The sequence below is a fragment of the Littorina saxatilis genome, linkage group LG1, assembly GCF_037325665.1.
Source record: "Littorina saxatilis isolate snail1 linkage group LG1, US_GU_Lsax_2.0, whole genome shotgun sequence".
In the NCBI taxonomy this organism is placed as follows: domain Eukaryota; kingdom Metazoa; phylum Mollusca; class Gastropoda; order Littorinimorpha; family Littorinidae; genus Littorina; species Littorina saxatilis.
This window is the reverse complement of record NC_090245.1, coordinates 98,886,818-98,901,414: the sequence shown is the minus strand read 5'-3', so window position 1 is coordinate 98,901,414 and position 14,597 is coordinate 98,886,818. Positions and strand designations below refer to the sequence as shown.

Sequence of the window (14,597 nt, the reverse complement as noted above, 5' to 3'; positions counted from 1 at the left end):
CTCTGACGTCCGTGTGACTGGTGGCTGTCCCTCTTGAAACGCTCCGGCCGACTAGTTACTGGACGTGGAGGTGTTCGACAGAACGTGGTACTTCTGTCGAATGGTCAGGGCGACGGGAACATTGTTTCTGTTGCTCAGACCGACACCTCCGACCGGACCGTCTTGACCCCACGCCATTCCTTAGCGTCTGGTGTTCGGGTGACGGATGGTCCGGACCAAGGGTCCGGAACGTTCCAGGCTTACGGGTCGGGATCGAACCGGACCCACGGGTCCCGACTGGACTTGACCTCCGGGTTTGGTCCGGACGGGACCCATGGTACGGGACCGTACCGGACCTTAGGGTCCGGTGCGGGACAGTACCTCTGGCCCTTGCCGGACCCCCCGGACCTACGGGTCCGGATGGTACGGTACCGGACCAGTGGTCCGGTCGGGACCGGACCACTCGACCACCTCTGTTGGTCCGGGTGGTCTGGCACCGAACCGGACCACCGGACCTACGGGTCCGGATGGTACGGTATGTCCACGTCCGGACCGAGCCACCCGAACACTTCTGTGGGTACGGATGGTTCGGTACCGAACGGGACCTCCGGATGGTACGGGACCGGACCGAACCTACGGGTTCGGATGGTCCGGTACCGGACCAGTGGTCCGGTCCGAACCGGACCACCCGACCACCTCTGTTGGTCCGGATGGTCTGTCACCGAACCGGACCATACCGGACCACCGGACCTACGGGTCCGGATGGTACGGTAGGTCCACGTCCGGACCGAACCACCCGAACACTTCTGTGGGTACGGATGGTTCGGTGCCGTACGGGACCTCCGGATGGTATGGGACCGGACCACAGGACCGGAACACCGGACCACCCTACCGGATTGGTCCGGACCACCCGACCACCTCTGTTGGTCCGGATGGTCTGGCACCGGACCACCGGACCTACGGGTCCGGATGGTACAGTATGTCCACGTCCGGACCGAACCACCCGAACACTTCTGTGGGTACGGGTGGTTCGGTGCCGAACGGGACCTCCGGATGGTACGGGACCGGACCGGACCTACGGGTCCGGATGGTCCGGTGGTCCGGACCGGACCACCCGACCACCTCTGTTGGTCCGGATGGTCTGGCACCGGACCATACCGGACCACCGGACTTACGGGTCCGGATGGTACGGTATGTCCACGTCCGGACCGAACCACCCGAACACTTCTGTGGGTACGGATGGTTCGGTGCCGAACGGGACCTCCGGATGGTACGGGACCGGACTACCGGACCGGAACACCGGACCACCCTACCGGACCGGTCCGGACCACCCGACCACCTCTGTTGGTCCGGATGGTCTGGCACCGAACCGGACCTACGGGTCCGGATGGTACGGTACGTCCACGCCCGGACCGAACCACCCGAACACTTCTGTGCATACGGATGGTTCGGTGCCGAACAGGACCTCCGGATGGTACCGGACCTACGGGTCCGGACCTACGGGTCCGGATGGTCCGGTGCCGGACCACCCGACCACCTCTGTTGGTCTGGATGGTCTGGCACCGTACCGGACCACCGGACCTACGGGTCCGGATGGTACGGTATGTCCACGTCCGGACCTAACCACCCGAACACTTCTGTGGGTACGATGGTTCGGTGCTGAACGGGACCTCCGGATGGTACGGGACCGGACCGGAACACCGGACCACCCTACCGGACTGGATCGGCACCCCCGACCGGACCGGACCATTTCTTTTCTGATCAGACCCGATGGGTTCCTGTTCAGTCTATAAATGGCGGGGGTTCGTTGGCTGGGCTGACCCAACAGTCGCAGGGTTGTTGTTTTTCTCCCCCTTCGGCTGCTGGAGACGTTTCGTCTTTGGGGCAGGGGTCTTCGCGGCCTCTTGCTTCTGTGGGCGTTTCTTCACAGCCTGCTTCATCGCTTTCGGCTCTTCCCCCTCAAGCTCCCTACACTCCTGCTCTTGAGGAGTTGTCGGGAAGTGAAGAGGAGAGTGAGTCGGAGGACGATAGGGAGGAGGATCAGGGTCGCCCTGAGGTTAACACTGATCCTCTACCCTTGCCAGTTTCTGATGGAACTTCCGAAGCTATGCTTCATACTTTCCAACAGTACATGACAGACATCACGCGGCGTCTTGACGTCACGGATGCCTCTCTTAAGCGTCTGTCGTCTAGTGTTGACACACAGGACGTGGACCCGGGGTCTGAGGACGAGAGGCAGGAGGCTCGCCCTCGCACAGCTAGAAGGACGTTTGAACAGTTTCAGGACGTCCTTCCCTGAGACGCCCTCTCGTCCTTTGAGTCCGCTTCGGCCCGGGCGCGGGAGGCTCACGCCGCGTCTGCCGGCGGCTTGTTTTATGAACGATCCGGCCGCCGGCAAGTCGCGTTCCACCCTAGTCTCAGTGCCACGGTGGAAGCGGCAGCACATCGCCTGAGGAGTACAGATTCACGTGCAAACGCGACCTATGTTCCTCGGGAGGACGCGGGTTCAGTGCCATGCTTTCCTTCGGGAGGCGCACCTCCACTGTTTCCTCGTGTCCAATCTGTTTCGTCCCTCCCTTTTCCCTTTGACTCTCGAACTCTCCCTTTCCAGACTTCGAGTGTTTAGGGTGGGGCTGACGGTGATGTGTTCGTTGGGGAGGTGCCTTCGGTCAAGAAGGTGGAACTGAGCTCTGCTTCGTTCCACAATCTTGAGGCCACCGTTTCTTCCACAGTCGAGGCCCAATCACAGGCCTTGACATGGATGAGCACGCTGTCCACACTGTTGGACCCTCCCGATCGGGCAGAGTCCGATTCCATTCGGGTCCTTGACACGGTTCGAGTGGATCGGGCTTTGCATGCCGTGCGATCGTGCGTGACGTCTGCGGCAGAATTGGCCATTGGAACACGGGTCCACTTTATTGGCCCTGTTCCGTGATCATTTTCTGTCTACTTCTATAGTGCCTCCGGATATGAGGAAGAGTCTGAGGAACACGTTTCCTCAGCCTTCTTCCCTCTTTCATCCGGACACTGTTCATTCTGTGGTGGAGTCCACACGCCAGAGGAACACTGATTCTCTGATGGTTGGCCTCGCTGCTTCGGCGACGGCGGCGGGGAGTAAGAGAAGTGCTACAGTCACCTCCAGCTTCCAGCCTAAGAAGAAGAAGAAGCCAGTTTCACTGCCTCCTTCTTACTCCTCTTAGGCGCCTGTCGCGTTCCCAAGCAAGACGAAGGGTGCTCAGACAGGTAAGGGGAAGCAGCACCACCAGGGGGGGTGGTCGCAAGCCTGCGCCTGCCCGCCAGCAGAATTTTCAGTGAGTCCCGGCCCTACGTTGACGCCCCCTCAAGTTGCCCCTCTTTCGTCCGTCGGTTCCCTTTTTCGGGCCCGCGGCATGTGGGGCAGACTGGTCTCCAACCAGTTTTTCTTGAGGGTGGTGTGGTCGGGGTTTTCTCTACCGCTGTCGTCACAACCTCCATTGTCCGCTCTACCCTGGACGTTCCCCCCTCCTCGAGACCCTGCCAGATGGCAGGCTCTTCAGGACGAGGTGAACTCTTTGGTCGAGAAGAAGGCGGTCTACCCCCTTTCTCAGCCTTCTCCGGGGTTCTGCTCCCGCCTGTTCACCGTCCCCAAAAAGGACGGCCGGTTCAGGACCGGTGTTGGACCTCTCCACCTTGAACTTGTACCTTCACAGGTGCAAGTTCAAGATGGAAACCCCTTCGTCGGTCCGGTTGGCCATCCGGCCAAACGATTGGGCCATGTCTGGGACCTCCAGGATGCTTACTTCCACATCCTGGTGGCCCCGGGGTACCGACATCTGCTCCGGTTCGTTTGGGAGGGCACAGTGTTCGAGTTTCGGGCCCTCCCATTCGGCCTGTCCTTGGCCCCTCTGAATTTCAACGGGGACAACAACACCACATGCTTAGCTTACCTTCGCCACCAGGGGGGCACCAATTCTCGGTCCCTCTCCCTGTTGGCGGAGGAGATTCTGCTCTGGTGCCAGACCAATCAGGTCCGGATGTCAGTCCAGTTCGTTCCGGGGAAACTGAACGCCCTGGCCGACATTCTCAGTCGGGGCGATCAGGTTCTCTCCACAGAATGGACCATCGCTCACAACGTTCTACAGCGTCTGTGGGCAAGGTGGGACCGTCCTCTGATCGATCTGTTCGCAACTCGATTCAGCGCTCGGCTTCCCAGGTACGTCAGCCCCTTTCGAGACATGAATGCGTTCCACTTGGACGCATTCACTCTCTTGTGGAGGCTCCTCGATGCTTACGCCTATCCCCCGACATCTCTGATTCCGAGGGTGCTGGCAAAATATCTGCAGGAACGACCAAGACTGATTTTGGTCGCGCCTTACTGGCCAACAGCTCCGTGGTTTCCAGATCTTCGCGGTCTCACCCACGTAGACCCTCTACCTCTGGATCTGGACGGGGGAGGTCTGCTCCAGCCTCGATCATGCCTCCCTCATCCACGTCCAGAGAGTCTGTGCTTGACCGCATGGCTCTTGTGCGCTCCAAACTGCTTGCACTAGGATTGCACAAGAGTTCAGTAGAGTTTTCCTTGAACGCTAAGAGGCGATCAACTAATCAGCTCTACGACTTACGCTGGAGAGCTTGGGCCACCTTCGCCTTGTCCAAGGGGATAAAGCCGCTTTATCCCTCAACACAGGACTTGGCCAACTTCCTGGTGGAAGTGTATCAAAAGAAGAGTCTTTCTTCTAAGACTCTTCTTGGATACAGATCTGCCATCGCTTCCACGATTGCGGCCGCTACTGGTCGCAGACCTGAACACTTGATCAGGTCCTCCCTCATCGCTAATGTCCTTTCGGGTATTAGCAATGCAGCGGTGTCTAAACCTCGGGTTTCATTTCCCAAGGGGGATGTCTTTCTGGTCCTCAAACTCCTGCGTAGCAATGAGTTTGAACCCCTGGCAGGCATCAGTATCAAGTTGCTGATTTTTAAGACTAATTGTTCCTCATCGCTTTAGCCACTTGCCGTAGACTCAGTGGTATTCAAGCTTTGAGTGGCCTGGACTTTGACATTGAGTTCACCACACAGCAGTGGTTGCCAGCATGGTCACGTCAGTCTAAGGTATGTTTCTTGGGTATATTTTCTTTTACGGTAGTACTGTTCGAAAATTGCCTGGGTATCTTAATCCTTGGATTTAAGTGATTTTGATTAAGGAGTTTAATACTCTACATATCACCCTCACACCACTCTGGTATTCTGTGCAAGAATAGTACTGTCGAGGTAAGTGTTATATTGACTGTAAGGCTTCTTTTTAAGCCTACTGTCTATATGATACTTACCGAGACAGTACTATTAGAGTTTCCCTCCCGCCTCCCCTCTTGATATGTTATGGGCTTTTTGAGGGTCTGCAGCTCATAAAGAAAGAGGACGCGCCACCTACATCCTGTAAGGGGGAAGCACTCGGACAGTGCTTGGGATCCACGGTGGCGCATGGTTATGGGAGATAATTGTACCCACTCAGCGTTTTGTCCAATTTTTTCGGCCTATAATAGATAATGTGCAAGAATAGTACTGTCTCGGTAAGTATCATATAGACAGTAGGCTTAAAAAGAAGCCTTACATTCTATGAATTAGTATGTATTAGTGCTCAGGCTAATATAGTTTATTTGCAGTAATCATGTGGCTGTTTCTTCCCCATATTTGATTTGTCACAAGAGGGTTTTTTTAAATGGCTCATGTGTACATAATCCCCACAACCAGTATAACCTGTTCTGCTGAAAAAGTCAACAACTTGGTAACATTTAGAAACGCGATTTGTGTGTGAGAATAAATCATTTAGAGACTTTTAACTTTGTCATTTGAATTTGAACATTTCATTTTATAATGTTGCCTGGTTTAGATTAATTTCTTACCACAGAATTACAGCCGCTTCCTTTCAGAATTGTCTTCTTTTTCTTTGTTCATGGGCTGAAACTCCTATGTACACTTGTGTTTTTTGCACAAGTGGATTTTTACGTGTATGTCCATTTTTACCCCGCCATTTAGGCAGCCATACGCCGATCCATAGACCAAATAGCCTGGACCGCCAACTCGTCACGTGACCCTTCGAGGTTACGACACTCGACTTTAACAGGGGCGCTTAGCGTCCGGTTTGAAAGACAGTGAAAAGAAAGCACGCTCCAGTTATTTGTGACAATGGGAGGTGACAATGAACTGGATTTTCCAAAACTCCAAACTAAACTTAACAAAACTCATCGAAAAACATGTTCCATATGCACTTTAGCTGAGGTTATTTTAGCATTTTCAGAACTTACCTCGGCAACTTCGTCCATGTTTACAATCGACACCGGATATGACATCCTTCTGATTTCTGAAAGGCCAAGAAGGGCGGGGTAGTAGTTGCGCTGAGAAGGATAGCACGCTTTTCTGTACCTCTCTTCGTTCCTAAATGCGAGGGGCCGCTACCTCGTAATAGAGAGAAAGAGCGGAGAGAGAGCTAGTTGGCGGTCCAGGATAAATGGTCTATGGCCGATCTAACCCACAAGGCCAATGCGCCCGTGTCAGATTTATCTGACCCCAATTTACTGTTTATAGCAGCATGATTTGTCATTTTCTGTGTTTTTTTCACAGAGGAGGTGGTGGACGACACGGAGTTTGAGTACGCCACTCCACCTGACATTTTCCTCAGCTACCAGTGGGGCCACCAGGACGAGGTGCGGTTGCTACGGCAACACCTGGAGATGGCGGGCTTCAGCTGCTGGATGGACGTGGGACAGATGGGGGGCGGGGACAAGCTGTTTGAGAAGATTGACACGGGCATCCGCGGGGCCAAGGTGGTCATCAGCTGTGTGACTGCCAAGTACGCCAAGTCCCCCAACTGTAACAGGGAGGTCAGTGACGTGTGGCTGCTGTGACATCTTCATGTTGTTATCACGTTGAAGTGCAAAGACGATCAAGTCATCTTTAAAACAGCAGGGTGTACAGTGGAACCCCCCTTTTAAGACTCCACATCTGTTTAAATCCTTGTTTTTTAAGACTTTATGTTAATAACCAGTGTAAACCTACCTCATTTCAAGACCCCTCTTTTTTAACCCCTTCACTGCCACATTGGTAGTAACTTATCCGAATGGTCTATGGGAAAGAACTGTGTTTAGAACCCCTACAAGTACTTGGACAGTGGTTACCTCCCATTTAGTTTTCAGAAATGTCCTGAAATGTTGTTGACACAAATCCCACGTATGAGATACGGTTATGGGCGTACGATAAACAGAAAATGACCGCGTATTGCATACGGGGTGGGCAGTGAAGGGGTTAAAGTTACTGAACGTGGGACAGATGCAGCTGCACGGAGCCCCTGTGGCTTTCAGTCACGCCTCAGGTCTGACCTGATTTTCTCAGATTTTTGGAGATCTTAATTGGGGGTTCCAATGTAATAAGTCTTTCACATTCTTACAGATCTCATCATCTGTATGTAGCTTTTTCAACTGCTGAAAATAAACTTCCATCCAATAATTTTCTGATAAGCCGAGCAAAGAAATACCTGCTTGTATGCAGGGAGTGAAAAAACAGCTCTTAGCTGTGCAAGTGTGGATAGATAAAAGTATAACAGTGTAAAAATATTATATTAATTTGCTTTAATTTAATCATCACCTTTAGAGGTAGGGCAAAAGAGAGAGATGTTTTACACTGAGAAAGAAAAAAACCATCTTCTCGTCACTGGGTCTTCACATTTAGATCGTGCTGTTGATCTTTCTTCCCCTTCATAGGTGAACCTAGCAGTGAACCTGGGCAAACCCATCTTCCCGCTGCTGATGGAGAAGACAACATGGCCGCCGCCGGGCTCCATGGGCCCCATCTTCAGCGAGTATCTCTTTATCCGCTTCTTCCAGCGAGCCGGGGAGGAGACCCCCGACCAGCGCTACTGGCCCCTCCCCAAGTTCCAGGAACTGCTCATGCAGCTGTCAATCAATGGTGTCAAGCCTGATCAGCAAGCCATACAGCCTGGTGAGTTTAGTGGATGTGTGTGTGCGTGTTTGGTGGATTTGTGTGAGTGTGTGTGTGTGTAAATGGATAGTGAATTTGTTGTTTGTTTCTTTGTTTGTTTGCTTCAAATCTATCTTTGTTAATTTCTTTCTTTCTTTCTTTCTTTCTTTTTTTCTTTCTTTCTTTCTTTCTCATGATAGAATCAACGACTTGTCCATGGTGGTGATAGCTGCCACGTTGTTTTACACAGATGTTCTTCATAACCTTGATACCTTGCTCGCAACTGTTTCAGGCTTTCAGTTTTGTTGTTTGTTTTTTGTATTTTTGTTTTTTTACAATTGCATGATCTAATGCCTGCTTGTAAAAACTTTCTTCTTTCTCACTGTAGAGTACAAGGACTGGTGGGTACCCAAGGTGGAGGCGGTGACGGTGGATAAAGACAGAGCCAAGAAACAGACCTCTGCCAGCTCAGCCCCTGCTGTGGATGATAAAAAGGTGAGTATTTATGTGCAGTTTCTGATTTGTTCGCTTACTGATAAATCAGTAGAAAATCATGTTGCGAAACAAATAAAAGCGTCAGTTGTGAGACATGTTAGATTTTTTAAACAAGAAGTTAGAGAAAGATAAGCAGGAGAGAGGCAGGCTGCAGGTTTTATATTTTTCCTTTTGTTTTGTTTTGGTGTATGTGTTTTTCTCTCTCTCTCTCTCTCTCGTTTACATATATCGGGACAGACAGATTTGAGAGACAACTTTGTTTCCATATATCGTTTTGTTAAATATGTTTGTGTGGCTTATCACATCTCACCATTGCAGCACACAAATGTATCCTTCATATGTTTTCCTTCTTTTCTCCCAAACCAGGCAGCAGAGTCTCCAGATGTCTTCATCTCCTACCAGTGGGGGAAGCAACCCCAGATCTTGAAGCTGTACCAGCGACTGACCTCCCTTGGCTACACGTGCTGGCTGGACATTATGCAGATGGGGGGCGGAGACTCGCTGTACGACAAGATTGACCGTGGTGTGCGTGGCTGTCGGGTGGTGCTGGCCTGTGTCACCACCAAGTACGCAAAGTCCGCAAACTGCAGGAGGGAGGTGGGTGTGGGTGAAAAGAAGCGATTGTGTTTGACAGTTGGACAATAATGAAGGAAAGATAGACAAAAGGGAAACCAAAAATTACAACAAAAAGTTTAAAACATATGACAGACTGATTGATTGATTGATTGACTGATTGATTGATTGATTGATTGATTGATTCTTGAGCAATGTTGACCCTAAGAACCTGAGAGGATTATCCTGGGATTGTTTTGCATTTTTGACTCACCTGAGTATTGGGTGAGTCTTAGTAATCATCTGTGTCTGTCCGTCCGTCCGTTGACAAAAACCTTAACGTTAAGGTTATTTCGGAGGTTTATTCAAGCTAGACCTTTGAAACTTTGCACACTTTTAGGCTGACCCTCGTCAAATGTTGGGGTCACCGCTGGGTCATGTTTATTTCATAAAAACTTAACGTATGGACGACAGGATGGCCCGCCGTCCGTCCCTCCGTGGACAAAAACTTTCCTTCTGATCGTTTTAAACACAAATCATGAACTTGTATCTGTTGCAACATACAGGTGAGCCTGGCGGACGCGCTACAGAAACCCCTGGTGCCCCTGCTGCTGGAGGGGATGGCGTGGCCCCCGCCGGGCCCCATGTCCCCCGTGCTGACCGGCCTGCTCTATGTGGACTGCACCAGGGACAACATGGAGGACAGCTGGGCCGGACCCAAGTTTGACCAGCTCATCACCGTCATCAACCAGCACATACCCGCACCGGACGGAGGTCAGGAAAGTGCAGGAGGAGAGAGGAACGACAAAGAAAAGGGAGGAATGGAAAGCAAAGGCTCCGTTGTCAACCAGCAAGTACCTTCACCACAGGAAGGGGGTGGAAAAGGAAGTGACGGAGGTACAGGAGGAGAAAGCAACGACGGAGAAAGTGGAGGAACGAAAAGCAAAGCGTCTGTCCCTCCTTCTTCAGCTCAACCTGCGGAGAAGCAACAATGTGTAGAGTCCAAGCCACAGCAAGAAGTCCAGCCTGTCGCGGTCAGAAAATCTCAGGTAGCTCCGGCTTCAAGAGCACCTGAAGACGGCACGGATGGAGACACCAACAACAGCAGCAAACTGTCGGCTCAGAAAGAGGAACAGAAACCCGCTGTGCACGGCACCTCCGCCAGAAAACAGTCCAACGCATCCTCCGTTCAGTCTGATCTAGGCCATGATGCTTACAACCCCAGTAACCTGAGATCAGCGGGTTTTGACGATGCAGTGCAAACGAAGAGCTCTGCCTGTTGTGCCATCTTGTGAATACTTACAGGTGTGACACTGCAGTTGTGTCATCTTGTTAGCATGCTCAGGTGTGACACACCGCAGTTGATTGTCAGCCTGCAGCTGAACAGTTATGAGAAAATACGAGCTGAAATCCTCTCATTTGTAGATGGAAAATAACGACTTTCTTTTGACAAAGCAGCTCAGATGCTGAGCGTTTGCTGCCTTTTATGATTGACAAATAATTTGTTACTGGTATTAGAAGTCTGAATCATTGTTGGGAATGCTTTTGTAATTTTGAAACTCTGACATTTTTCTAGTTTTTGTTTTTGTTTAGTATTAATAATTTCTTACAGTCAAGCAGTTCTCAATCCATTTTACCCGAATTATAGATTAGTTTGTTAACACATCTTCCCCTCATCAAAGCAGGGTGTTGTTTGTAAAGTGGCCAGTTATTACATAGCCACATCTTGAACTGTTTTTCCCCATGTTAAAAGACATGATGATGACATCTAGTGTATTATGCAGTGGTAAGCAGACCTGTTTACCAGTACGATTTGGGCGTATTTTGTACGCCAAATTAATATCAGTACGCAAATACGCGACACACGCACAAAATACGCATAAGAAAAAGTCTAGAATATGTTTTTTGGTGTTGGTGTGCTGATTACGGGATGGTACAACTGATACCGGTTTCGGTCGAAGGGAGATAACTATGACAGCGAGTCTTCAGCTGTGGAAACCTTGTTCAGTTGTTGGCACGTGCGATCGTCTGGACAATCGTGGCAAAATGAAGCGGTAAAATGTGCCAGTTTCGGATGACTGTACCAAGTCTAAACAGCAGAAGCAGCAGATTTTCTTGGAGAAATATAAGAAAGAGCCAGGAATTGTGGAGTCTACTATGGGAAAAAGTCATGCACACTGCAAGTATTGTAAATCAGATTTCTCCGTTGTCCATGCTGGGAAATATGACATCGAACGACACTGCAGTTCCAAAACTCACATGGACAAGGTTGCTGCAAAGAAATCCGCTGAAAGCTGCCAAGGAATTATTAAGTTCATTCCCGCAAAGCAAATCCTGCCAGAAGAAAAGGCTGTAGTCCGTGCTGAAGCAATGTTTTCTGAGATGATTGTAAAAATGAACTTGCCACTGTCAACCGCAGATGTTATTTCACGAACTTCATCTTTTCATTATCAATCTGCTTGGAAGACACTGGTTATAATGTTATAAACTGACAGGTAAATAAAATTGTTTTATCCCTGTTGTATCGGAAGGAGTTAAATTCTGAAGATGTTCACAAGACATGCTATTCTTACACAAACACGTTTGCACCCACGGCGTACGTTTTGCCTAGCCCATATGGCTTTGCTTGCAAAGTACACCAACTTTTTGAAAAATACACTTAACTTTTTGAAAAAGTACTCTTGCCTCAGGTTTAGGGTAAACAGGTCTGGGTAAGTATCAATATCATGCGTGTATATATTTTTATTTTGCTGAATTCCTCATGACTTGTGTTTTTTTTCTGTGTTTTCTTGGACGGGATGCCTAAACTGTTCCTTGATCTCTGATTATCTCAGGTAGAGTGCTGATATGTGAAATATACGACTGTGGTTTATTAGATTACAAATCAGAACACATTCCTTCTGCTTTTGTTTGTTTGCATTATAGAATATTGATATTTTATTTTATTTTCTTTTTAAAAATTTTTTTTTATGAGTCTCTTAGCTTTTGTATTATGTTTGACCGTAACTACTCAATTCTAATGAACTTGTTTTTAACTTCACATTATTTTTTAATTGTAAAGTAAGTTGGTATATTGTTCAATAATAAAAGTACCATACTAGTGTACTTGTACTGTACACTTGTTAGTGCTTTTGTGAACAAGAAACAATTGACAAGTGGCTCTATCCCATCTCCCCCCTTTCCCCGTCGCGATATAACCTTCGTGGTTGAAAACGACGTTAAACACCAAATAAAGAAAGAAAGACTGTACACTTGTAGAATTTCCTGTACTGATTCTTTCACCCATATTGGTTAAAAGTAAGGTCTTAAATGGGGGGAGTCTTAACCCTTACGCTGCCAATCAAAACTTGCGTATGTGCATTCCTGACTGCCAGGGAATATTGGAGTTCGGGGTGTAATAATTCACAAAAAATTCTAGTTCCAAACTGGCAGTAGGTAGGTAAGTAAAACCTATGTTATTTTTAAGGGAAATTGAACCAAGAATCTGTTTTTAGTGTCTAATCATGGAAATGATAATTAGTTTGGCTTATAATGATGTTTAAATATGAACTTTTGAAAAATCAGTCCGGTGCATTTTCCGGTGCCTGTGGATCAAACACAGGTGGCTGTTTTGCTCGCTCCAAGAAAGGATTATAATCACTATCATCTACCTGTTTGCAACGAATCGTCCGAAAGAAGATCTCCCCCTTCCCCTGTCAGTATCCATAGTCATTTGCACCCCCTGTAGCGTCAGTCCGGCTTTGTTTTTCCCTACCGTGGCCCGGTCGACTTTCACCGTTTGCCATTTTGACGAGTCGAGATTTCTCTCCCCTATCCTGTCGCCAAGGCCGAAAATAGCCTTCAGACGCAAAACCGCGTCACCATTTATGTTTATTCATGAGAATGAGGTATCCTACCAAGCCATTGGCTGCTATTTTTGTGTCAGCAGTGACATCGCACTTCTGGAAAATCCCGGAACCGTCAAGACGGGTAAACCCGTCCTAAGGTGCTGCGGCTGCACAAGCGCAGGACGGGTATACCCGTCCTAAGGCAGGCAAGTGGTTAAATGAGGGGATTCTTAAATGGGGGGATTCTTAAATTGGGGGTCTTAAAAAAAGGTTCCACAGTACAACAGTAGGTGAGAGCTATGGGGAACAATGTCTCCCAGCTTCTGAGAGAAATTTATGAAGCTCTGAAATGAAGAAGCGTCTTTCAATCTTGAAAGAACTTTGAGAATATCTTGACTTTGAGGAAGAAAGGAGGCTGTTTATTTCAGTGCATCTTAATCTATCAGGTGCCAGGGCTGGTGTGCAGGGAGAAAAACTGGGTGCCACTCACATGGTGCATGGTATGCAGCCGCAAGGTGGTTGAAATAGAGATTAGTTGTGATTTTAACCGATGAGACCCAGCGGCTTGTTCCCACCCGGCTGGGTGGCACCCAGTTTCACTTCGTGCGCTTCGGCCCAGGAGACCGCTCTAGCATAATTCTCACTTACTGTTGTTGACTATATATTTTGCGCACTTACGTCCCTTTGTTAGTGGACCTCGTCCTTAGAGTTATGCCCCTCACTTGATTAGATTCTTTTAGTATGTGTACTGTGGGCTTGATGAATACCCCCTGCGGGTTAGGGGGAAGAATTTACCCGATGCTCCCCAGCATGTCGTAAGAGGCGACTAACGGATTCTGTTTCTCTTTTTACCCTTGTTAAGTGTTTCTTGTATAGAATATAGTCAATTTTTGTAAAGATTTTAGTCAAGCAGTATGTAAGAAATGTTAAGTCCTTTGTACTGGAAACTTGCATTCTCCCAGTAAGCCCCTGGAGCAAATTTTTGATTAGTGCTTTTGTGAACAAGTGACAAGTGGCTCTATCCCATCTCCCCCCGTCGCGATATAACCTTCGTGGTTGAAAACGACGTTAAACACCAAATAAAAAAAGAAAGGCTTGATGAATAATTGAGAAGAGACACGGAGAAAGCTTAATTACTCCAATGTTAAAGGCCTTTTACTTGCCTAGTCCCCTCCCACCCTCACCCTCCCCCAACATCCACTTGCATGCCTCTTAAGTTGTTTCTTCAACCTATTATTTGGTGTGGCAGCATTTTGTGATAATGTGACTTGTTAACAACACTTTGATTGGATGCTGAAATTTGACCTGTACTGTGATCTGCTCAAACTGCTGTTTTTATTTTGTTTTGTTTTTTAGTGCTGCTGAATGGTTGAGAAAAATAATGTGTTATGTTTTTTGTCACTTTCGTTTACACCCTGAAATAATAGATCTGACATCAAAAATTTCTCAATCACTCAGAAGTATACTGCCTTATGTTGGTGCATGTACTGACGGACTATACATGATGTAACATTTTAGAAAGTGCATTTGTGTTTACACACATTTTTAAAAAGCGTTTTCTGTGATATTTCTGTTGAAACTAGCAATTTTTGGGGGGGTAACACTAACTTGCACATGGTATGTATCCGGCTGATATGCTATTTATTAGTGTTTTGTGCATCTGTTATAATTATATATTATGCATACCTGTGATCTTAGATTTAATTAAATAATACAGGTACGTAATTAGTAAGCTGTTTATTATTAAAGTGATGACAACTGCTGATTCTTAATGAGTTTGATTCATGGATTTGT

At 48.3% G+C, this 14,597-nt stretch overlaps 1 protein-coding gene across 2 annotated transcripts in view; it reads left to right on the top strand.

The window, feature by feature from the left end:
• Window positions 1-14,597, top strand: part of LOC138947258 (uncharacterized) — a 188,884-nt gene that overhangs the window by 20,134 nt on the left and 154,153 nt on the right. Inside the window, exons 12-16 of one of the 2 annotated variants that reach the window (XR_011449607.1) lie at window positions 6,577-6,836; window positions 7,713-7,950; window positions 8,318-8,424; window positions 8,791-9,021; window positions 9,543-13,792. Coding sequence is in view for 1 of the 2 variants with exons in the window: in XM_070318700.1 (XP_070174801.1) it covers window positions 6,577-6,836; window positions 7,713-7,950; window positions 8,318-8,424; window positions 8,791-9,021; window positions 9,543-10,271 (1,565 nt within the window). In the remaining variant the exon portion in view is untranslated. Of the gene's footprint in view, window positions 1-6,576; window positions 6,837-7,712; window positions 7,951-8,317; window positions 8,425-8,790; window positions 9,022-9,542; window positions 14,567-14,597 lie in introns of those variants that run through there. The other variant, XM_070318700.1, reaches the window with a different exon arrangement.